This window comes from Pristiophorus japonicus, chromosome 5 (genome assembly GCF_044704955.1).
Source record: "Pristiophorus japonicus isolate sPriJap1 chromosome 5, sPriJap1.hap1, whole genome shotgun sequence".
In the NCBI taxonomy this organism is placed as follows: Eukaryota; Metazoa; Chordata; class Chondrichthyes; family Pristiophoridae; genus Pristiophorus; species Pristiophorus japonicus.
This window is the reverse complement of record NC_091981.1, coordinates 35,128,408-35,152,920: the sequence shown is the minus strand read 5'-3', so window position 1 is coordinate 35,152,920 and position 24,513 is coordinate 35,128,408. Positions and strand designations below refer to the sequence as shown.

The 24,513-nt window shown below is 44.7% G+C and overlaps 1 protein-coding gene across 6 annotated transcripts in view; it reads left to right on the top strand.

Moving 5' to 3' along the window:
• The window catches only part of slc12a7b (solute carrier family 12 member 7b), a 385,059-nt gene that overhangs the window by 101,296 nt on the left and 259,250 nt on the right, over positions 1-24,513 (top strand). The window contains exon 1 of one of the 6 annotated variants that reach the window (XM_070880506.1): positions 22,261-22,284. The exons of the other annotated variants lie outside the window; for them this stretch is intronic. Coding sequence (XP_070736607.1) covers positions 22,269-22,284 — 16 coding nt within the window. The 5' untranslated portion in view covers positions 22,261-22,268. Of the gene's footprint in view, positions 1-22,260; positions 22,285-24,513 lie in introns of those variants that run through there. 6 annotated transcript variants of the gene reach the window in all.

Below are 24,513 nucleotides of genomic sequence, written 5' to 3'. Positions count from 1 at the left end.
CAGAATCATAAATTGCTTGTTTCATTTGTATAAAGACCAGTTTAGTCTTTAACCATAGAATGACACAGCACAGGAGGAGAACAGAAGATCGATCCAATTAGTCCCATTCACCTGCTCTTTCCCTAAAGCCCTGTAAATGTTTCCTTTTCAAGTATATATCCAATTCCCTTTTGAAACTTACTATTGAATCTGTTTCCACCATGCATTCCAGATCATCATAAACCGGCTGCATAAAAATTTGTCTTCTCTGGTTCTTTTGCCAATTACCTTAAATCTATGTCCTCTGGCTATTGACTCTCCTTTCAATGGAATCAGTTTCTCCTTTATTTACTCTATCAAAACATGTCATAATTGTGAACATTTAAAAAAAAATGAAGTCGCTCAACTTCTTTTGTTGTGAAGCTCGGCTTGTTCTCTTTACTAGTCTCTACACATAACTGAAGTCTCTCATCCTTGGTGCCAGTCGAGTAAATCTCAGCTGCACCCTCTCCAAGGCCTGACATCCTTCCTAAAGTGCATTGCCCAAAATTGGACAATACTCCTGCTGATGCATAAAGGTGTAGCATAACTTCCTTGCATTGATTGAACTGACAGCATTGTTCCTTTTTGAGCAGAAAGAACTTTTGTTCTGTTGTGAAGATTTAACGGATGTGCAAATTGTTTCTCACAAGATAGGCTGGAGATTTGCCTCTATTTTTGTGATGCCTATTTCATATTGCTAGTGTCATTGAGTTTATCTGGAACCTCTATGCATGGACTGAACACAACTGTTGGCAACTAAGCAATTAAAGTAGGCGTTCAAAGCAGAATAGGAGTTCTTTTGAAAGCAGTTGTCAGATCTGAGCAAATGTTCAGAGAAATGAGATGCCTGAAGATGTACAAGGATTCAAGTAGGAGAGAGTAAAAAGAGCTAAAATGGCTGTTTGAAGAGTTCCTTTCAAATCACCATCTGCATTGCGCTTTGTGCTCTATTGCATAGTACTTTATGTCTGGTGATTTTCTTAATGTTTTATAATATTTCTAAATTAATATGTTGATGGCTTCAGTTAGTGAACCTGTTCTGTGCAGTATACTAACATTTTGAAGAGAATTTGGTATGCTTGGAATGTTGTGCTTCTGGATTTTGTTGGCCATTTTTCCACAGAAGGTCTAAGGATTACCCCAGCTAAAGTAATCCTTTTACTGGGTTTAACGTGGGAGAGAAGACTAGCAAAATATTTTATTGCAAGTTCTTAATTAAAAAAACATCTGGACAAAAAGTGTTAATGTGCTAAACCGACTGCCAGAAACAAAATAAGCAATTGTTAGCTTGTCCGGGTAATCAATAAACAGCCCACACACACACACTGTGTTGGAAAATCCATTGATCCCTGCTTATCTGTGAACAAAGGGAGCTGACGTGGAGATGGAATTTTTGAAATTGGAAGGCTGCGGGGACAATTGGCTTTAAGGAAAAGCTGCGAGGAATTTCATTTGAGTTGAAGAAGTTAGAAATGTTCATTTTTATATTATACGACGGTAAATTGTATGGAATGAATTGTGAGACTGCTCATAGGGCTGTTCTATACTTGACTGAAAAAAAGCAGATTATAGTTTTTTTTTATCGGGCCTCATCTCACCAAGTGTTTGCTTGGTCCATCTTTGCAGAGATTGAAGACGTACATGTGTGAAGTACAGCAATATCTGGTCCAGGTTGCCTTGAGGCTGCACGTGTGTGTGGTCCCGCAGTAATCTGCAAGGAACACACAGGCCGTTTGCAAGTTTTTCTGTTTGAAGTACCGAACAGCTAGTGTAAAACGGCGATAGTTAATCGACAAACCCACCTGTTTCTATTGGTTAAAGAAAATCAGGCAGGATGTAAAGTGGGCTCTCGATTTGCTATCTCCCATTTTGCATTACTGCCCAAGACCAATTTCATCCCCCACTGTTGCTGATCAAGTCTCTTTTTTGGATGATACGTTAAACAGAGGTACATCTGCCCTCTCGGGTTGGAGGTGAAAAATCCCATGCCACTATTTCGAAGCAGAGCAGGGGAGTTCTCGTTGTGTTCGGCCAAACCAACATCACTAACGCAGATTATCTGGTTGTTATCTCATTGCTATTTGTGGGACCTTGCTGGGTGTACATTATCTGTTCCATTACAACAGCGACTACACTTAAAAGTATTTCATTGGCTGAAAAGCACTTTGGGACATTCTGAAGTTATGAAAGGAGGTATATAAATGTGAGTTGTTTCTTTCTTTGGGAAAAATTATTTTGAGATGTCCTACTAATCACTAGAACTGTTAACTCTGCCGTTGGTGGAATGGATTCCTCTTCTCCTAAAAGGTGCTGACTCATGCGGGAGTACAGTTCCATATGTGCCGGCAACTCCCAGGTACCTTGCCTGAGATGAGACTGAGTATCAAAAAACCGTTCAGAAACCAACTTGTTCCTGGTTGATTGCTGAAAACACAGGACTTCCACTGAAAACCCTGGAGATACTCAACAGGTCAGGCAGCATCTGTTAAGAAAATAGGAGACGATTGATGTGTCAGGAATGAAACCTTTCCTCAGAAGAAAGATTTTATACCTAAAACATCAGCTATCTCCTGCTTTTGTTTCAGATTTCCAGCTTTTTCTTCATAAAAATTTCCGACTTGGCTTGTTTTTTAGATAGCAACTGGAAGTGGGAATCTTGGCTGCTTTCTTATTTAAAAAAAATACTCTCCCAACTGCCACCCCACATAGCCCAGCGGTGCTGAGGCCAATTATCATGCCCCTACCATCAAGGGGATTGATCCTTGGACCTTTCTGGTCCAGACGACTCATTCCCGCATAATTCGATAGCTGAGTGTGTAAATTATCATTGTGGCTTTTCCTTTTGCGGAGGCTGGCTCTCTGCGAAGTGTTCATTCAGTGTCATCTTATCATGGATGATATAATCATATTGTAAACAGCTTTCCACTATTCACCATGCCTCTTTTAGACCACTTGCAATTTATACATGATTTCCCAAAGCGTCCTTCTGACTTAGCGTCGCAGCTGGTCAGTAAACCATGAGTGTTTTTAGTTTAATTGCAGTGCATTACATTATATCCACCTACAACTACAACTTGCATTTACACAGCGCCTTTAATGTTGTAAAACGTCCCAAGTCGCTTCACGGGCGCATTGAGCCACACAAGATATTAGGACAGGTGAACAAAAGCATGGTCAATCTGGTAGATTTTAAGGAATATCGTAAAGGAGGAGAGAGAGGTGGTGAGGATTAGCGAAGCAATTCCAGAGCTTGGGGCCTAGACAGTGGCCTGGCTGCCAATGGAGGGGGGGAGGGGGGGAGGGGGGAGGTGCGCTAAGGAAATTGGTGAGGCACGAGTGGCCAGAATTGGAGGAGTGCAGAGATCTGAGGGCTTGTAGGGAAGAGGGTGCAGAGTTCGGGAGGGATGTGCCGATGGAGGGATTTGAACACAAAAGAGCATTTTTAATTTGAGGTATTGCTGTACCAGGAGCCAACGTAGTCAGCGAGTACAGGGGTGATGGGTGAACAGGAATTAGGGTACGGGCAGCAGAGCTTTGGATTATTGAGTCTATTTTTATTTGAACTATTGAGTTCATAATGCTAATACCATATTCATTAAAAAGTGTGTCTTAAAGCATTTTGTATAAATAAGAGGCTTATCTTGCAACATTTTCATTAGAAGATTTAAATGAAAAAGAAAATCCGACTGCAGCATTTAAAATCTGACTTTTTTTAAGCAAATCCCCTTAAGGGATGGATTGCTGATCGTTGGTGTTTCTAGAACTGCAATTGCTTCTTTGCCATGGAAACAAATGACAACTCGGTAAGGGTTTATGCCCCTTTTTTATGTTATGGCAGTGCTGCTGGTGACAGTTCTGGTTTTTAATTGGCATAACCCGAGTAACGCTACTGTCTCTGGGATCCACGGGCCACCGCAGGTGTTTTAAGTTGCTAGCTGCATTTATTGCCCATCTCTAGCTACACTTGGCTGGCAGTGGGAGCCACTTCAGAGGGTGTTAGGAGTCAACCACATATTGTGGGACTGGAGTTGCTTGGAGGCCAGACTTGGTAAGGGTTGGCAGTTTTCCTTCCCTTGAAAACGTTGGCGGACCAGTTGTGTTTTTATGACAATCCAGCAGATTTTCATGGGTCACTTTTCTGGTATCTGTTGCCAAATGACTAGAGTTTAATTCAGTTTCACAACTTGTCCGGTTGTGATTTGACCTCTGGTTTGCGGGTCCAGTCAGTGCCCTAAACACATGGGGCTGGATTTTCACGGACTTTGTGACTGGGTTTTCACTGCGATTTGACCCTCCGTGGCGGAAACTTGGTCGGCGGGATCTTCGGGCACCTTGAGGCATAAAAGTACTGTTTTCACTAAACCGAAATTCCAGCCCTAGATAACCACATCAGAAAAGCAGTGCAGCTAGGAAACTGGACTTTTAAACAAGGGTAACGTTTAAAAATTGCATATGTAGAATCCGCTACATGCACTGCTATATTTGTTGAATGTTGCTGTGGCATCTGCAAGGTAAGTGGGTGGGCCCATCACATGGGGAGCCACGGCATCTTGTCCTGCAAGGGAAGGAAAGCTGCCAACCCTTACCAAGTCTGCCTCCAGTCCCACAATATGGAGTTGACTCCGAATGTCTCCTTATGTTGATAGCCAAAGTTGTTTGCTCAAGAAGATATCCATAATAGTTAAATAACCGCTGGAGTGTTCCCATCATTGTTAACAACCAAAATGCCAAAGTCAACTAATCAAATGGCTGACTGTTTGAACTCCCTTTTTTTTTAAAAAAAAAGCAAAGAATTAAATTTGCAACACATTGTATACATTTTTTTTAATTGAAAGGGAGTAAATCACCAAATTTGCCATTAATCTCCTGCCTATTTTCCAATAGCTGAAAAACACTTTTGCCCACAGAGGGTTCTCTAATTTGACCATCTGGGTTGTCTTCTGCTACATTTGTTTAGCTGGGCCTTGAAATCTCAATTACAGCAAGTGATTCAGGAATTACAGTCCCTCTGTATCTTGCAACCTGGTCCCAAGCTTTGATGGCAAATACAGAATAGTGCAGACACTGGTTTGATTACTCTCCTTTGAAATACGTTCAAGTTTCTAAACAAAACTGGTCACTTACCAATCCCCCAAAAGAAGCAAATGGACGCAAATCTGACACACTAGTCCACATTGAATGTCACGGTAGGTAGAATTTCTTGGGAATTTGGCTCCTCCCTTCAGTCCTTGCCTCTTCCTGATTTTCTCCAAGTCCCTCTTACTCTGTTCAGTATGTAGGAAGCATAATTATCAAAAATAAAAAATTGTATGCTAATAAATTCTCGAAGGAACAAACTTTTACTTGGTTATTGACCTCTGGTATGTTTGAAAGGGATTGCTTGAAGGCGTATGCCAGGTGTATCAATGTTTGAGATACAGCAGCACACTTCAAGAAAGTGTACCAAGCTTCCCCCTTTTTATATTGTTGGGCACCATTGCTCCATTTAATGCTTGTATTAGAAAGAGAAACTTGCCTTTATATAGCAGCAATATTGGGACATCCCAAAGTGCTTTACAGCCAATGAAGCATTGTTGAAGTGTAGTCACTGTTGTAAGGCAGGGAAATGTGGCTGCCAATTTGTACACAGCAAGGTCTCACAAAGAACAATGAGATAAATGACCAAATAAGCAGTTTTAATAATGCTAGTTGAGGGATAAATATTGGCCAGGACATTGGGGAGACCTCCCCTGTTCTTCTTCCAAATAGTGGCATGGGATCTTTTATGTCCACCTGAGGGCAGACAAGGCAAGGCCTCTGTTCGACGTCTCATCTGAAAGACGGCACCTCTCAGTACTGCATTAGTGTCAGCCTAGATTATGTGCTCAAGTCTCTGGAGTGAGACTTGAACTCACAACCTTTTGACTGAGGCAAGATAGCTACCACTGAGCCATGGCTGATACCCAAAAAGTATAAAGTATATTGTGCGTTTCATGAAAGTGCATATCTTTGGTCGCTGTAAATCAAAAATGTCACTGAAAATCTGTTACAAATAACATTTTGTAACCACAACCATTATCAGGAGTATGTTTTCTTTGACTTGCTCAGGTTGTGTGAAAGGTACATACTTGGGCAGAGATGAAAGAAGAGGAAAGAACCTGTTTTTCCTGAATGAGGCAATTTCAAAAACAAGGTTTTATTAAACTTCTGTGAGACAAAAATGAAAAGCCGCTGAAGAACGTTGAGCAATTTATTGTCTGCTGCAAGACTTGTACAAATTTAATTAGTGTACTGTTTGAAGTGTTTTGAACCGGGGACCCCTCCTGGCATTCTCCAATACCCCCCTTTTGTCATAGTAGAAAGGAGCTGAATTATGGCATTAATCCAGCTCCCCTTTGCCACTATAAATGTGCCAACTTTTTTTTTAACTGAGTCATCAGAAACTCATCTGTGAGGTGGGATTCCAGAAGTCAGAGGTACAAACACTAATCCCTTCCTTGACTTTTCCACTACCAACACAAATGGGAACAAAACCAAAAGTAGCAGTGACTGAAGTAACATGATTGTCAGCAGTCTGACTGGCTTTCAGCTTCCCTTGTACTGTTGGTGCGGGGTTCTGCTTCTGCTTACCAGTGTGGCTATGCTATTATTTGTGGTTTTTTTCTGTTCTTGCTCTAAATATTTTGGTTTCTGAATTTCAAATTCCTCTCGTAGGTGAGTCTTCACTCTCAACAACTCTATGCTAAACTACAATTTTATAATTAACTTTTATGTAGATATACATGCAGCTGATTTATTCTTCTACTCTTAACCAACTCTAGGAGTTCTGTGGTCTAACTAGTGTCTCAATGGTTTTTGGTTCAAGAAAGAATGTTGACCAGAACATTGGGAGATGTACTCTTCAATTTGCCATGGGACCTTGAACAGGCAGATAGAGCCTTGCTTTAGTGGCTTGTATTATGCGTTAAGAGTAACTACTACTAGGCAGTCCCTTGTAACATAGAAAATACGTGCAGGAGTAGGCCATTGGGCCCTTCGAGCCTGCACCGCCATGCAACGAGATCATGGCTGAACATGCAACTTCAGGACCCCATTCCTGCTTTCTCGCCTTGATCCCCCGAGTAGTAAGGATGACATCTAACTCCTTCTTGAATATATTTAGTGAATTCACCTCAGCAACTTTCTGTGGTAGAGAATTCCACAGATTCACCATTCTCTGGGTGAAGAAGTTTCTCCTCATCTCGGTCCTAAAAGACTTACCCCTTATCCTTAGACTGTGACCCCTGGTTCTGGACTTCCTTAACATTGGGAACATTCTTCCTGCATCTAACCTATCTAAACCGTCAGAATTTTAAACGTTTCTATGAGATCCCCTCTCATTCGTCTGAACTCCAGTGAATACAAGCCCAGTTGATCCAGCCTTTTGTGATATGTCAGTCCCGCCATCCCGGGAATCCGTCTGGTGAACCTTTGCTGCACTCCCTCAATAGCAAGAATGTCCTTCCTCAAGTTAGGAGACCAAAACTGTACACAATACTCCACGTGTGGCCTCACCAAGGCCCTGTACAACTGTAGCAACACCTCCCTGCCCCTGTACTCAAATCCCTTCGCTATGAAGGCCAACATGCCATTTGCTTTCTTAACCGCCTGCTGTACCTGCATGCCAACCTTCAATGACTGATGTACCATGACACCCAGGTCTCGTTGCACCTCCCCTTTTCCTAATCGGTCACCATTCAGATAATAATCTGTCTCTCTGTTTTTACCACCAAAGTGGATAACCTCACATTTATCCACATTATACTTCATCTGCCATGCATTTGCCCACTCACCTAACCTATCCAAGTCACTCTGCAGCCTCATAGCATCCTCCTCGCAGCTCACACTGCCACCCAACTTAGTGTCATCCGCAGATTTGGAGATACTACATTTAATCCCCTCATCTAAATCATTAATGTACAATGTAAACAGCTGGGGCCCCAGCACAGAACCTTGTGGTACCCCACTAGTCACTGCCTGCCATTCTGAAAAGTACCCATTTACTCCTACTCTTTGCTTCCTGTCTGACAACCAGTTCTCAATCCACGTCAGCACACTACCCCCAATCCCATGTGCTTTAACTTTGCACATTAATCTCTTGTGTGGTACCTTGTCGAAAGCCTTCTGAAAGTCCAAATACACCACATCAACTGGTTCTCCCTTGTCCACTCTACTGGAAACATCCTCAAAAAATTCCAGAAGATTTGTCAAGCATGATTTCCCTTTCACAAATCCATGCTGACTTGGACCTATCATATCACCTCTTTCCAAATGCGCTGCTATGACATCCTTAATAATTGATTCCATCATTTTACCCACTACCGATGTCAAGCTGACCGGTCTATAATTCCCTGTTTTCTCTCTTCCTCCTTTTTTTAAAAAGTGGGGTTACATTCGCTGCCCTCCACTCCATAGGAACGAATCCAGAGTCTATGGAATGTTGGAAAATGACTGTCAATGCATCCGCTATTTCCAAGGCCACCTCCTTAAGTACTCTGGGATGCACACCATCAGGCCGTGGGGATTTATCGGTCTTCAGTCCCATCAATTTCCCGACTAATAAGGATTTCCCTCAGTTCCTCCTTCTTACTAGACCCTCTGACCCCCTTTATATCCGGAAGGTTGTTTGTATCCTCCTTAGTGAATACTGAACCACAGTACTTGTTCAATTGGTCTGCCATTTCTTTGTTCCCAGTTATGACTTCCCCTGATTCTGACTGCAGGGGACCTACGTTTATCTTTACTAACCTTTTTCTCTTTACATATCTATAGAAGCTTCTCGTACTCTATTTTCCCTGCCCTAATGAAACCCTTCGTCCTCCTCTGCTGAGTTCTAAATTTCTCCCAGTCCCTGGGTTTGCTGCTATTTCTGGCCAATTTGAATGCCACTTCCTTGGCTTTAATACTATCCCTGATTTCCCTTGATAGCCATGGTTGAGCCACCTTCCCTTTTTTATTTTTATGCCAGACAGGGATGTACAATTGTTGTAGTTCATCCATGCGGTCTCTAAATGTCTGCCATTGCCCATCCACTGTCAACCCCTTAAGCATCATTCGCCAGTCTATCCGAGCCAATTCACGCCTCATACCTTCAAAGTTACCCTTCTTTAAGTTCTGGACCATGGTCTCTGAATTAACGGTTTCATTCTCCATCCTAATGTAGAATTTCACCATATTATGGTCACTCTTTCCCAAGGGGCCTCGCACAACGAGATTGCTAATTAATCCTCTCTCATTACACAACACCCAGTCTAAGATGGTCTCCCCCTAGTTGGTTCCTCAACATATTGGTCTAGAAAACCATCCCTTATGCACTCCAGGAAATCCTCCTTCACCGTATTGTTTCCAGTTTGGTTAGCCCAATCTATATGCATATTAAAGTTACCCATGATAACTGCTGCACCTTTATTGCATGCAACCCTAATTTCCTGTTTGATGCCCTCCCCAACATCACTACTACTGATTGGAGGTCTGTACACAACTCCCACTAGCATTTTCTGCCCCTTGGTATTCCGCAGTTCCACCCATACCGATTCCACATCATCCAAGCTAATATCTTTCCTTACAATTGCCTTAATTTCCTATTTAACCAGCAACGCCACCCTGCCTCCTTTTCCTTTCTGTCTATCCTTCCTAAATGTTGAGTACCCTTGGATGTTGAGTTCCCAGCCTTGGTCACCCTGGAGCCATGTCTCTGTGATGCCAACCACATCGTATCCGTTAACTGCTATCTGCACAGTTAATTCGTCCACCTTATTCCGAATACTCCTCGCATTGAGGCACAGAGCCTTCAGGCTTGCTTTTTTAACACACTTTGACCCTTTAGAATTTTGCTGCAAAGTGGCCCTTTTTGTTTTTTGCCTTGGGTTTCTCTGCCCTCCACTTTTACTCATCTCCTTTCTGTCTTTTGCTTCTGTCTCCAATTTGTTTCCCTTTGTCTCCCTGCATTGGTTCCCATCCCCCTGCCATATTAGTTTAACTCCTCCCCAACAGCACTAGTAACGAGGATGGTGCTCTTCACACCAAAAAAAGATGGGCTCACAGGTGTTACAATGAGTTACATCTTAAAGGGTGGAAAATGCCTGTGCGTGGATTTTTTTAACGTATGGTGAACATTGTCCACCAGCCACACACTGGCTTGACAGAGCTAGGCCTTGCTCCAGTGGTGAGGATTGACCAAGATGACTGGAGACCAAGCTCTGTTGTGCCTCCCCTAGGCCAGGACCACGCTGCTCTTAAATGCTGGGCCACGACCTCTCTGATGTTGTATATGCCGCGCTGCTCCTGGGCCATGGCCCCGCCGCTGTGAAATGCTATGCTGCCCCCTTCCGCTGGGTTCGACCTGCCCCATGCTGGGCTCGAACACTGCCGTCGCTGGGCATCTAGGCCCCCCTGATCTGCGTGAGAACGGCATTGGCAGCGGAGTTATAAGTAGGAGAGCCAGCCACTGCAGCACGTGTCGCGAGCTGACCGAGGAGTGTGACCACTTCTAGAAGGGCGACTGGACTCTCATCACTGGAGTCCAGGCAGCCCATTGGAGCAGCGTCCGGGCCCAGCGGGGGTGCTGAGAGTCGGGCCCAGCGAGGTGCGGCGTCCGAGCCCAGCTGGGGGTGGCATTAGGAGTAACAGTGAGGCTAACGCGTTCACAGTTATGGAGTACATCGGACAGCATCCGAAGTTTGCACGTGTGCAGTTAAACGTGGAAATATAGAAGTTGTTTTTCGATTCGCCCTGCTCCTCCACAAGCTTCGCCACACCGGTACCTTGTCAACAGATTCCGCATTGAAATCCATATAAGGGCGTGAAGTTGCTGTACATGCCCACTAGTTACTAAACACACCAGGAAAAAGTCAGGACTGGCACATTCAGGTGTATCTGAATTTTTAAGGGCATAAGTTTCAATTACTGCCACACAACCTCTTTGCCACTGAAAATTAAATTTTACAAGTTTGATTCCTTCAAAATATAATTATTGTTGGAGATTTAAAAAAGAAAATTATAATTTTTTTCTCTCTCTCGCACTCTCTCGCTCTCTCTCTCTCTCGCGCTCTCTCTCTCTCTCTCTCTCTCTCTCTCTCAATCCCATCTTTCTTTCCCTCACTTTATTTCGCTTTCTGCAAATGCTTTAACAATGAAATAAATTCGGCTCTGTGTGCCTCATGAGGATTCTTCAATCTAATTGGTTGAAGAGCAACACTGTTATTTGTCCAGTTCTCACATGCCACAGATCACCTGTGGCGGGTGCTGCGCTGGAAAGGATTTCTCAATACCGTAAGTTGTTATTCAAAAGCCCATGAATTGTCTGTCGGCAGCTGACCACAAAATCCAGGCCAAAGGATGGCACCGCCAACGATGCAATATTCATAACAACATAAGAACATGAGAAATAGGAACAGGGGTAGGCCATACGGCCCCTCGACCCGCCTCCGCCATTCAATAAGATCATGGCTGGTCTGATCATAGACTCAGCTCTACTTCCCTGCCCGCTCCCCATAACCCCTTATCCCCTTATTGTTTAAGAAGCTATCTCTTTCTGTCTTAAATTTATTCAATGTCCCAGCTTCCACAGCTCTCTGAGGCAGCGAATTCGACAGATTTACAATCCTCAGAAGAAATTTCTCCACATCTCCTCATAAGGGGCGGCCCCTTATTTTAAGATCGTGCCCTCGAGTTCTAGTCTCTCCCATCAGTGGAAACATCCTCTCTGCATCCACACTGTCAAGCCCCCTCATAATCTTATACGTTTCGATAAGATCACCTCTCATTCTTCTGAATTCCAATGAGTAGAGGCCCAACCCACTCATCACTGGAATCAACCTAGTGAACTTTCTCTGAACTGCCTCCAAAGCAAGTATATCATAAGAACGTAAGAACATAAGAATTAGGAACAGGAGTAGGCCATCTAGCCCCTCTAGCCTGCTCCGCCATTCAACAAGATGATGGCTGATCTGGCCGTGGACTCAGCTCCACTTACCCGCCCGCTCCCCGCAACCCTTAATTCTCTTATTGGTTAAAAATCTATCTATCTATCTGTGATTTGAATACATTCAATGAGCTAGCTTCAACTGCTTCCTTGGGCAGAGAATTCCACAGATTCACAACCCTCTGGGAGAAGAAATTCCTTCTCAACTCAGTTTTAAATTGGCTCCCCCGTATTTTGAGGCTGTGCCCCCTAGTTCTAGTCTCCCCGACCAGTGGAAACAACGTCTCTGCCTCGATCTTGTCTATCCCTTTCATTATTTTGAATGTTTCTGTAAGATCACCCCTCATCCTTCTGAACTCCTACGAGTAAAGACCCAGTCTACTCCATCTATCATCATAAGGTAACCCCCTCATCTCTGGAATCAGCCTAGTGAATCATCTCTGTACCCCCTCCAAAGCTAGTATATCCTTCCTTAAGAAAGGTGACCAAAACTGCACGCAGTACTCCAGGTGCGGCCTCACCAATACCCTATAAAGTTGCAGTAGGACCTCCCTGCTTTTGTACTCCATCCCTCTCGCAATGAAGCAACATTCCATTCTCTGTCCTGATTACCTGCTGCACCTGCAAACTAACTTTTTGGGATCCCACTATTCGTCGGGGACTTGGCCTGGAGGATGGTGCACGGAGCAGTGCCGTGCAATAAATTTTTAAGCCGGTTCACGGACTCCCAGGCCGCCTGCAATTTCTGCGGTCTGGAGGAGTCCGTGTTCCATGTTTTTATTGAATGCACGAGGTTGCAGCCCCTGTTCCATTATATGAAGGGGCTGCTCCTGAAATTCTGGCTGCACTTCAGTCCCACTCTCCTGATCTTTGGGCACCCTGTGCGGAGGGGAGCGGGTAGGTCTGAAGGCCTCCTCGTAGGACTGCTCCTGGGCACGGCCAAGGGTGCTATCAGCCGGTCCAGGCAGCGGGCGGTCGAGGGGGTCGTTCAACCTGACTGCCTGCCTCTCTTCCGTTCTTACATCCGGTCCAGGGTGTCCTTGGAGATGGAGCATGCGGTGTCCACCGGTACACTCGCGGCCTTCCGCGAGAGGTGGGCACCGGAGGGACTGGAGTGCATCATCATGCCCGGCAACCAAATCTTAATTTGATTTTACGTTTTAAAGTTTAATTTGTTTTAATTGCCGGTGCTTTTAGTGTCCCCCTTCCCTTTTATAGGGGGCACTGGGGAAAAATTGTGATTTTGGTGCCCAAAAAAAAGAAAAACACCAAAAAAAAAGGAGAAAAAAAAAAGGGCCTTGTAAATGTCTGGTGTGTCACCCAGGTCGGGTGGCACGGTTTAATGTTTTTTGTTTTGCAGATAAACTCCAAAAAGAGTTTCATGCACAAGGACCCCCAGGTCCCTCTGCACCGCAGCATGTTGTAATTTCTCCCCATTCAAATAATAATCCCTTTTACTGTTTTTTTTTTTCCAAGGTGGATGACCTCACATTTTCAGACATTGTATTCCATCTGCCAAACCTTAGCCCATTTGCTTAACCTATCTAAATTTCTTTGAAGCCTCGCTGTGTCCTCTACACAACCCGCTTTCCCACTAATCTTTGTGTCATCTGCAAATTTTGTTACACTACACTCTGTCCCCTCTTCCAGGTCATCTATGTATATTGTAAACAGTTGTGGTCCCAGTACCGATCCCTATGGCACACCACTAACCACCGATTTCCAACCCGAAAAGGACCCATTTATCCAGACTCTCTGCTTTCTGTTAGCCAGCCAATTCTCGATCCATGCTAATACATTTCCTCTGACTCCGCGTATCTTTATCTTCTGCAGTAACCTTTTGTGTGGCACCTTATTGAATGCCTTTTGGAAATCTAAATACACCACATCCATCGGTACACCTCCAACCACCATGCTCGTTATATCCTCAAAGAATTCCAGTAAATTAGTTAAACATGATTTCCCCTTCATGAATCCATGATTGTTTGATTGCACGATTCCTATCTAGATGTCCCGCTATTTCTTCCTTAATGATAGCTTCAAGTATTTTCCCCACTACAGATGTTAAACTAACCGGCCTATAGTTACTTGTCTTTTGTCTGTCCCCTTTTTTTAAACCGAGGCGTTACATTAGCTGCTTTCCAATCCGCTGGTACCTCCCCAGAGTCCAGAGAATTTTGGTAGATTATAACGAATGCCTCTGCTATAACTTCCGCCATCTCTTTTAGTACCCTAGGATGCATTTCATCAGGACCAGGGGACTTGTCTACCTTGAGTCCCATTAGCCTGTCCAGCACTACCCTGCTAGTGATAGTGATTATCTCAAGGTCCTCCCTTCCCACATTCCCGTGACCAGCAATTTTTGGCATGGTTTTTGTGACTTCCACTGTGAAGACCGAAGCAAAATAATTGTTTAAGGTCTGAGCCGTTTCCACATTTCCCATTATTAAATTCCCCTTCTCATCTTCTAAGGGACCAACATTTACTTTAGTCACTCTCTTCCGTTTTATATATCGGTAAAAGCTTTTACTATCTGTTTTTATGTTTTGCACAAGTTTACTTTCGTAATCTATCTTTCCTTTCTTTCTTGCTTTCTTAGTCATTCTTTGCTGTCGTTTAAAATTTTCCCAATCTTCTAGTTTCCCACTAACCTTGGCCACCTTATACGCATTGGTTTTTAATTTGATACTCTCCTTTATTTCCTTCCACGGCTGGTTATCTCTTCTCTAACCGCCCTTCTTTTTCACTGGAATATATTTTTGTTGAGCACTGTGAAAGAGCTCCTTAAAAGTCCTCCGCTGTTCCTCAATTGTGCCACTGTTTAGTCTGTGTTCCCAGTCTACTTTAGCCAACTCTGCCCTCATCCCACTGTAGTCCCCTTTGTTTAAGCATAGTACGCTCGTTTGAGACACTACTTCCTCACCCTCAATCTGTATTACAAATTCAACCATACTGTGATCACTCATTCTGAGAGGATCTTTTACTCGGAGATTGTTTATTATTCCTGTCTCATTACACAGGACCAGATCTAAGATAGCTTGCTCCCTTGTAGGTTCTGTAACATACTGTTCTAAGAAACAATCCCGTATCCATTCTATGAATTTCTCCTCAAGGCTACCCCGTGCGATTTGATTTGACCAATCGATATGTAGATTAAAATCCCCCATGATTACTGCCATTCCTTTTTCACATGCCTCCATTATTCCCTTGATTATTGCCCACCCCACCGTGAAGTTATTATTTGGGAGCCTATAAACTACGCCCACCAGTGACTTTTTCCCCTTACTATTTCTAATCTCCACCCGCAATGATTCAACATTTTGTTCATTAGTGCCAATATCGTCTCTCACAACTGCCCTGATATCATCCTTTATTAACAGAGCTACCCCACCTCCTTTCCCTTCTTATCTATCTTTCTGAATTGTCAGATACCCCTGTATGTTTAATTCCCAGTCTTGGCCACCCTGCAACCACGTTTCTGTAATGGCCACCAAATCGTACCCATTTGTAATGATTTGTGCCGTCAACTCATTTACCTTATTTCGAATGCTGCATGCATTTAGGTAGTGTTTTAATCCTAGTTTTTAAACCATGATTTTTAGTTTTGACCCATCCTGCAGCCCCTTTATATTCATACCTATTGTCCCTTCCTATCACCTTGTGGTTTACACTTACCCCAGTGCTACTCTGCTCTCTTGCCTCATGCCTTTTGCATTCTTTCTTGGGGTCCTGTTCATCTGAGCTCTCACCCACTCTAACTAGCTCAGAGCCCTCTCCTGGGTTCCGAATACTCCTTGCACTGAGGCACTGAGCTTTCATGCTTGCCTTTTTATTACACTTTGACCCTTTAGAATTTTGCTGTACAGTGGCCCTTTTTGTTTTTTGCCTTGGGTTTCTCTGCCCTCCACTTTTACTCCTCTCCTTTCTGTCTTTTAATTTGTCCCCATTTTGTTTCCTCTGTCTCCCTGCATTGGTTCCCATCCCCCTGCCATATTAGTTTAACTCCTCCCCAACAGCACGAGCAAACACTCCCCCGAGGACATTGGTTCCGGTCCTGCCCAGGTGCAGACCGTCCGGTTTGTACTGGTCCCAGCTCCCCCAGAACCGGAGCCAATGCCCCAGGAATTTGAATCCCTCCCTGCTGCACCACTGCTCAAGCCATGTATTCATCTGAGCTATCCTGCGATTCCTACTCTGACTAGCACGTGGCACTGGTAGCAATCCCGAATTTACTACTTTTGAGGTCTTGCATTTTAATTTAACTCCTAGCTCCTTAAATTTGTCTCGTAGGACCTCATCCCTTTTTTACCGATATTGTTGGTACCAATGTACATCACGACAACTGGCTGTTCACCCTCGCTTTTCAGAATGTCCTGCACCCGCTCCGAGACATCGTTGATCCTTGCACCAGGGAGGCAACATACCATCCTGGAGTCTCGGTTGCAGCCGCAGAAACGCCTATCTATTCCCCTTGCAATCGAATCCCCTCACTATCGCTTTCCCACTCTTTTTCCTGCCCACCTGTGCAGCAGAGCCAGCCATGGTGCGATGAACTTGGCTGCTGGTGCGATGAACTTGGCTGCTGCTGCCCTCCCCTGATGAGTCATCCCCCTCAACAGTACTCAAAACGGTGTATCTGTTTTGCAGGGGGATGACCGCAGGGGACCCCTGCACTACCTTCCTTGCACTGCTCTTCCTGCTGGTCTTCCATTCCCGATCTGGCTGTGGAGCCTTTACCTGCGGTAAGACCAACTCGCTACACGTGCTACTCACGTCATTCTCAGCATCATGGATGCTCCAGAGTAAATCCACCCTCCGCTCCAATTCCGCAATGCGGACCGTCAGGAGCTGGAGGCGGATACACTTCCCGCACATGTCGTCGTCAGGGACACTGGAGACGTCCCTGATTTCCCACATAGTACAGGAGGAGCATAACACTTGTCCGAGCTCGCCTGCCATGACTTAACCCTTAGATTAACTTAAATTGGCAACAACAGTGCTAAAAGTTACTCACTGATATAGAAGAGAAAAAAGAAAAACTACTTACCAATCACTTACCCCCTTGGCTGTGACGCCACCTTTCTATTTCTTTCTACTTCTTTTTTGCCTTCTCCCTGTAGCTGCACAAGCTGGGCCTTTTGTAGGCCTCTCTGACTCACGGACTCCCGACTCAGCGATGCACCTCCCGACCTTGCGGCCTTTTGTAGGCCTCTCTGACTCACAGACTCCTTTTGTAAATATGGAAACCAAAACTGCACGCAGTATTCTAGGTGTGGCCTCACCAATACCTTATATAGCTGTAGTAAGACTTCTTTGGTTTTATACTCCATCCCCTTTGCAATAAAGGCCAAGATACTATTGGCCTTCCTGAACACTTGCTGTACTTGTATATTATCTATCCTTTTGCCAGGTCCTGCTGTACTGCAGCACTTTGCAATCTTTCTCCATTTAAATAATAACTTGCTCTTTGATTTTTTTTCTGCCAAAGTGCATGACCTCACACTTGCCAACATTATACTCCATCTGGCAAATTTTTGCCCACTCACTTAGCCTGTCTATGTCCTTTTGCAGATTTTTTTGTGTCCTCCTCACACATTGCTTTTCCTCCCATCTTTGTATCATCAGCAAATTTGGCTGTACTCCACTGAACAATCATTGTATTTACAGTGCTTTGGCACGTTTGAGAGATGTAGCACAATGCTGTGTAAAATAAGAGTTCGGTCTTCTGTCCAGAGGGTAGGCAGGGCTTGTTTCCGTGACTTCTGCCAATGTTCTGAGGTGACAGCCTAGCTTGTGGTCAAGCCCATAATGAGACTTGAACCACAGCCTTCTGACTCAAAGGTGAGTGTTTTCAGTCCACCTGAGAGGGCAGACAGGCATCGGCTTAATGTCTCATCTGAAATACGGCATCTCCCAATAGCGCAGTCCTCCTCCTTCAGTACTTATCTCTAACTTTCTATCCTGTTCGCAGCCAGATAATGGACCGTAATTTATGGTCAGTGGCGAAGCAAACGTGCTCACCGCTGGTCCCGACATAAGCTTTGCACAAAGGTCTCGCGATCTCTGTGGTGAGAAGTTCGGGTTTTCCGACACGTAATTGAAATCAACACAAGTTAATAGGGATTCCCAGTGACGTCAACAAGCTGTCTAAGCAGCCAATCAAAACACACAATTCTCAGACAGCAAACCAGGAAGTGAGTAAGCTCCTTTGATTCTAACTTTAAAAAAATGTTAGAGAGAACAAAGCAAAGATTAGGGCTCTTCCATGGGGGAAAAGGCAGACCTGAAATAAAGATTAGTAATTTTTTTTATTACAATTTTGGTTAATTTTATTTTTTTATTAAAATGGATAAATTTGACACTCCACAAAATTAAAACAAGGTTTTCTGAGCCATAAGCTTTGTTTAACAGTCAATACGCTGTTAAAACCCCAGTTACACCAAATCCAAAAGGGTCTCATTTTTAATGGGGTATTTAACAGCGCCATTGCTGCGGAAGAGTCAAAGTTTCCGTCAGTTTCCATGATATGACCGCTTTCATTGATTGGCGGCTTGGTTGGGGAGGGTGGCACAGCGCAGCCTGTGGAGCAGCTGTGAATGACAGACTGCAACATTCAGGATTTCCACGTAAGGCTGCGCATGCACTAAATCCTGAAGTTGCGCTCCGTTTCAAAGGCGAAATGACAGCAAATGCTGCCGATTTGCCATCAGCAGGACTACAAATTTCGGCCCTTTTTTTGAAAAAAGTTGCATCATCCAACTGGTTTTGCCAGGTGTCAATATGCATATAAATCATTCTGTGGGGGGGGGCGAGAGGAGGAGCTTGTAATCTTAATTTATTAATCCTATAATGTTGGGTACATTCCACACCTGGCATCCAACGAGATATTACAGTAAACTTGGTTGAACGTGTAGATGAAGTGAAGATATTTTCCCTGATATTCATGCTTCAGCTCAAACAATTTCTGTGGATAATTTCAGATGTTTCAGCTTATACCAAAAAGTATGAATGAGAAAGAACACCAGTCATTGTTTTTGTTTTAAACCTTGGGAACCTGAGCCCTTCCCAAGGGCACGAGGCACAAATTGACGAACTGCTGCCGTTCTACAGAAACGTTGCTCATCAATTAGCCTCTAGTTGTGCCCAGTTCTTTTGCGCCTCCTGTGCTGGCGAGTGGCAGTCGGATAATGTTGCAATGGTCCAGTCATCCTCCAGCACCTCTCTCAGCTAGCTTGCCTTCATGCGTTGCCCTGCTGATGCCTACATTTCAATGTGACAAGCATCAGGGGCTCGTTCAATGCTGCCCTCAACTGACATTTTCAAGTGTGCAGCTGTCTGAGATTGGCTCAATCAGCACAGACCAGGTACTGAAGCTGGGATTTCAGGGAGCTGTACAGCTCTGTCTCGCACCACATGATCCGTTTGTGAGTGGAGATGTTTGGAGTGTACAAAGGACAAAGTGGGAAAACGTCACAAATGCACAGCAGAACGACCATCGTCTGAAAGAGAGAGATACAAACATGAGCAGAGAAAAGTGAGAAAACACCATTGGGATTGTTGAAGCTCACCCATTCCATTAGACAGGGTGCATGAGGTTGCAATAACAGGAATAGACCATTCAGTCTCTCGAGCCTGTTCTGCTATTAACTTAGGTCATGGCTGATCTTTATCTTAACTCCATCTAGTCACATGTGGCTAGACTTTCGATGTTTTTTGCATGCTTAACGCCCACTTAACATCTATTTTACTACTGAAATGACGTATAACGCCCATATGTCGCTCATTTAGCCACAAAATGGAAACTTATCGGCGAGCGTTACTTTCCCCATGTGCTTAACGCCGGGAAAAAATAATACTGCCCGCCCACTTTTTTTAGGCAGAATCATCAGAGTGGGCGAAATGAACGCCCATAATATCACCCAACGTTACTTTCCGCACAGAATTGACGCCGAGATTCAATAATACCGCCAGCCCATTTTGTTTGGTCGTAAAGACCACAGTTGGCAAAACTAACGTCCAGGAGATTGCCACCGTCACTTTTACCACCTCGCGCACACATCGCCCACAATATCATTCGCCCAAAAAAATGCCTATAAAATGTGGAACTGTTCTGAACTAAAGCCAGCGGTGTGGCTACCATTTTTAAAATCGCAGGTCGCTTCATTCAAAAGACCTCCTCAACTTCAGGGGGTTTGCATTGACTCTCGAGTTCTTCCCAGGTGAAGCGACCATCTCAACAGACATATTTTATGACTCTGGACTATTGGGGATTTACTCTAGGTGTATTTTAGTGAGGAAATTATTGCTTCTGATCAATCGCTATTATACTTTCATTGCAATGGGGCCAGCCATTTCTCAGCCTGCATCGATTAATATGCAGATGCTGCAGAGTGCAGATGGCTCAATGTGTGATGCACATCATTATGTCCCCAATTTAAGACGTGTAAGAATTAGGAGGACCAGTACATACACACCCCGCACGTACAGGGAAAAGAGATCTTATCTCAACGTCTCCGACCACATCTGCCTTCGGAGATTGCGCTTCCACAAGGTGGTGATTAATGAAATATGTGAGCTCATCAGGCCACATATGCAGCCTGCCATCAGGACATCAGTGTCGGTCGAGGTCAGGGTCACCCGCGGCACTGTTTTTCTATGCATCCGGTTCCTTTCGGGCCTCCGCGGTTGAGATTTGTCCTCTGTCTCACCATGTAACCCATCGCTGCATTAGACAAGTCACGGAGGCCCTGTACGCGAGAAGGATGGACTTTATTCGCTTCCCCATGACCACGGAGGCTCAGACTGACGGGGCTGGAGCATTCTACCGCATTGCTAAGTTCCCCAGGTTGCAAGGAGCTATACAGTGTACAAGCATCGCCATGCGGCCACCTTCTCAGGAGCCAGAGCGTTTTCGTAACAGTAAAGGATTTCACTCCCTGAAGGTCCAATTGGTTGTCGACCACAACCAGATCATACTGGCAGTGAATGCCAAATGTCAGGGGCACCTTCGATGAGGCTCACATCTGCGTGTGTTAATACGGATTCTTTGTCCCTCAATCTGTTTCAGCGACTACACTGATGTGAACACCTTGCCTTTTCTGTAAAGGACCTTTATTGAAGATTCTCCGGCCGGGACTTGTCAAGACAAAGGGACACTCTCAATCAGAGCCTGTTTACCTTCCTCCGAACAAGCCTCTTTTCAGCGCAACACAACAACAGTTATACATTTTCAAAACAGAACACATTTGATTAGCACTTGGTCTATCCAATCTCTTTCTGCCCCCCCCCCCCCCCCCGAGTACGTCCAATGGCAGGCAAGAAAGTCTCCTAATTAGGGCTGGTGTCAGGGTCAGGTTAGTTGTAGCTTCGCTACACTGTCTTCCCTTATCAGTAAAGAACCCAATTAGTTTCCCTTCCTCCTTATCAGTAAAAGCCATTACTTTTCCCCTCCTATCTAGGATTGCTTTCTTTCTTTGTGCCGCCTTGCGTCTTTCTCATGACCCGTGTTTAACCTCAACCTCCACTCTTGGTAACCCTTTTTTTTTTCTGTCGATTCTGCAGTTGTCTGCATCTTGACATTTCTTTAGCTATTTTCCCATGATTCCCTATCTCCATCCTTTTGCCACATTCTCTATCCATCTACCACATTCGCAACCCTTCTTTACACATTCTCACGTGAAAGCGTTGACTCTTACATCTTTAAGAGTCAGCCACAAGGACAATGCTGGATGCTTGGTGATGACCGATATGGCCTAGCCACCTGGCTGATGACCCCCTTGCGTAACATCCACACTGAGGCCGAGAAGTGATACAACCGGAGCCAGAGACACGCAATGTGGTCCAGAAATCAATAACTATGCTTAAGCAGCGCTTCAGATGTTTGGACCACTCTGGAGGGGAGCTAAAATACAACCTTGAGCAAATCGGTAAATTTGTGGTCGTGTGCTCCATGCTGCACAACCTGGCTATCAGGGGGAACCAAGAATTGCCAGAAGGGACTGATGCTCCACCTTAGAGAGAGGAAGAGGGTGCCGAGAGGCTGGATGCTGACCTAGGGCCAGACAATCAGGCTGGCTATGCAACCATGCCCACGAGCCCCTCCAGACCGCAGGAAAGGGCCCGTGGTGGCTACATAGCTGCAAGACTCTTACGTGAGGAGCTGATATCTGAAAGAACGTTGATGTGAGTGACCGTGCTGACACGCCTTTTAATGTAGTAAAACGTCCCAAGGCGCTTCAAAGGAGTATTATAAGTTAAAAGAAAATTGACACGAGCCACATAAGGAGAAATTAGGACAGCTGACCAAATGCTTGGTCAAAGAGGTAGGTTTTAAGGAGAGTCTTAAAGGAGAAAAGAGTGGTGGAGAAGTGGATACGCTTGGACAGAACTCTAGCTTAGGGCTGGGGCAACAGAAGGCATGGCCACCAATGGTTCAGCGATTTATAATCAGGGATGCTCAACATGGCAGAGTTGGAGGAGTGCAGATATCTGGGTGGTGGTTGGGAGGCTGGAGGAGATAGACATGGGGAGGAAGGCCATGGAGCGATTTGAAATTAGAATGAGAATTTTGAAATCAAGGTGTTGCTTAACTGGGAACCAATGTAGGTCAGCGAGCACAGGGGTGATGGGTGAACTGGATTTGATGCGAGTTAGGACCTGGGCTGCCGAATTTCGGATGACCTCCAGTTTATGTAGGGTAGAATGTGGGAGGCCAGCCAGAAGTGTGTTTGAATAGTCAAGTATAGAGGTAACAAAGGCATCATCAGCTTTTTGGGGAGAGAGTTGAAAATTTCCACTACCCTTTGTGTGAAGAAGTGTTTTCTGATCACCGCTAAATGACCCTGCTCTAATTTTAAGGTTCTGCCCCTTGTTCTGGACTCCTGGACTCCTCCACCACCCTCATTCGTTCTTGCTTTCTGTTGAAGGATTTGCACTTGAAACATTAATCTCTTGTTCAGATGCTGTGTATTTTTCAACATTTTTTTAAATTCAAGATTTCAAGCAGTCACACTTGTTTCCAGTTATAGTTGAATAAGGGTGGCTGAACAAACAGCACTTGCCTGGCCCAGAGAGAGGAGTGGGTGTTGTTTTTTTTTCCCTCACCTGATTTTTGAGGAATGACTGGATCCACTGGATACAAGAGAATCTGGAGCTGGTGCCAAACAACAACAACAACTACTTGTATTTATATAGTGCCTTTAATGTAATGAAACGTGCCAGGACACATCACAGGAGCATTGAGATTTTAAAAAATTGACACCGAGCCACAAGGAGAAATTGGGGCAGGTGACCAAAAGCTTGGTCAAAGAGGTAGGTTTTAAGGAGCATCTTGATGGAGGAAAGAGAGGTTTAGGTAGGGAGTTCCAGAGCTTGGGGCCTAGGCAACAGAAGGCACGGCCACCAATAGTTGAGCTGTTATAATCAGGGATGCTCAAGAGGGCAGAATTAGAGGAATGCAAACATCTCTTGGGGATGGGGGGGCGTTGTGGGGCTGGAGGATATTACAGAAATAGGGGCGAGGTCATAGAGAGATTTGAAAAATAAGGATGAGAATTTTGAAATCGAGGCATTGCTTAACCGGAAGCCAATGTCGGCCAGCGAGCATGGGTGATGGGTGAGCGGGACTTGGCTCGAGTGAGGACACAGGCAGCCGAGTTTTGGATCAACTCTAGTTTACGTAGAGTAGAATGTGGGAGATCACCCTGGAATGCGTTGGAATAGTCAAGCCTAGAGGTAACAAAGGCATGGATGAGGGCTTCAGCAGTGAATGAACTGAGGCAAGGGCGGAGACGGTTGATGTTACGAAGGTGGAAATAGGCGGTCTTCGTTATGCTGCGGATATGTGGACAAAAGCTCATTTCAGGGTCAAATATGACACTGAGATTGCGAACAGTCTGGTTCAGCCACAGACAGACGTTGGAAGAGAGATGGAGTCAGTGTCTAGGGAACGGAGTTTGTGGCAGGGACTGAAAACAATGTCTTCGGTCTTCCCAATATTCATTTGGAGAAAATTGATGCTCATCCAGAACTGGATGTCGGACAAGCAGTCTGACAATTTCGAGGCCGTGGAGGGTCGGGGTTGAGGGTGTGGGGCGGGGTGGCTGGGGGGAATGGGCAGACATGGTTGGTCATTAGGATAGTCGAAAACCTTTCCAGTTAGTTTCAGACTGGATGGTGTGCTTCACTCGCAGAATGGTGTATTTAAATGTAAATGCTAGATGAAAACCACTGGTGGGGATTCACTGTGGATCTCCCTGGAGTAGTACTTGTTCCATGGGAGCTGTGCAGCTCTACACTATTTTTTCCCCAGACATATTTCACATCCCGTTCTCCTGTGAAGCCAGTTACATTTTTCAGTTGTCAGTCAGTTCATGACCCAAAAATTGTCAACAGACCTTCAGTGTCAGTTTGCTGACCTCTGTGAAATGGGAACACATTCCTTGCGCAGTCTTTCTTTTTTTGGATGTTAATGACTGTGATAAACTTTTTATTCGAAAATATAAAAGTTGAACAATGTCCTGATTTATCATTCAATCTTGAAGGAATATCGC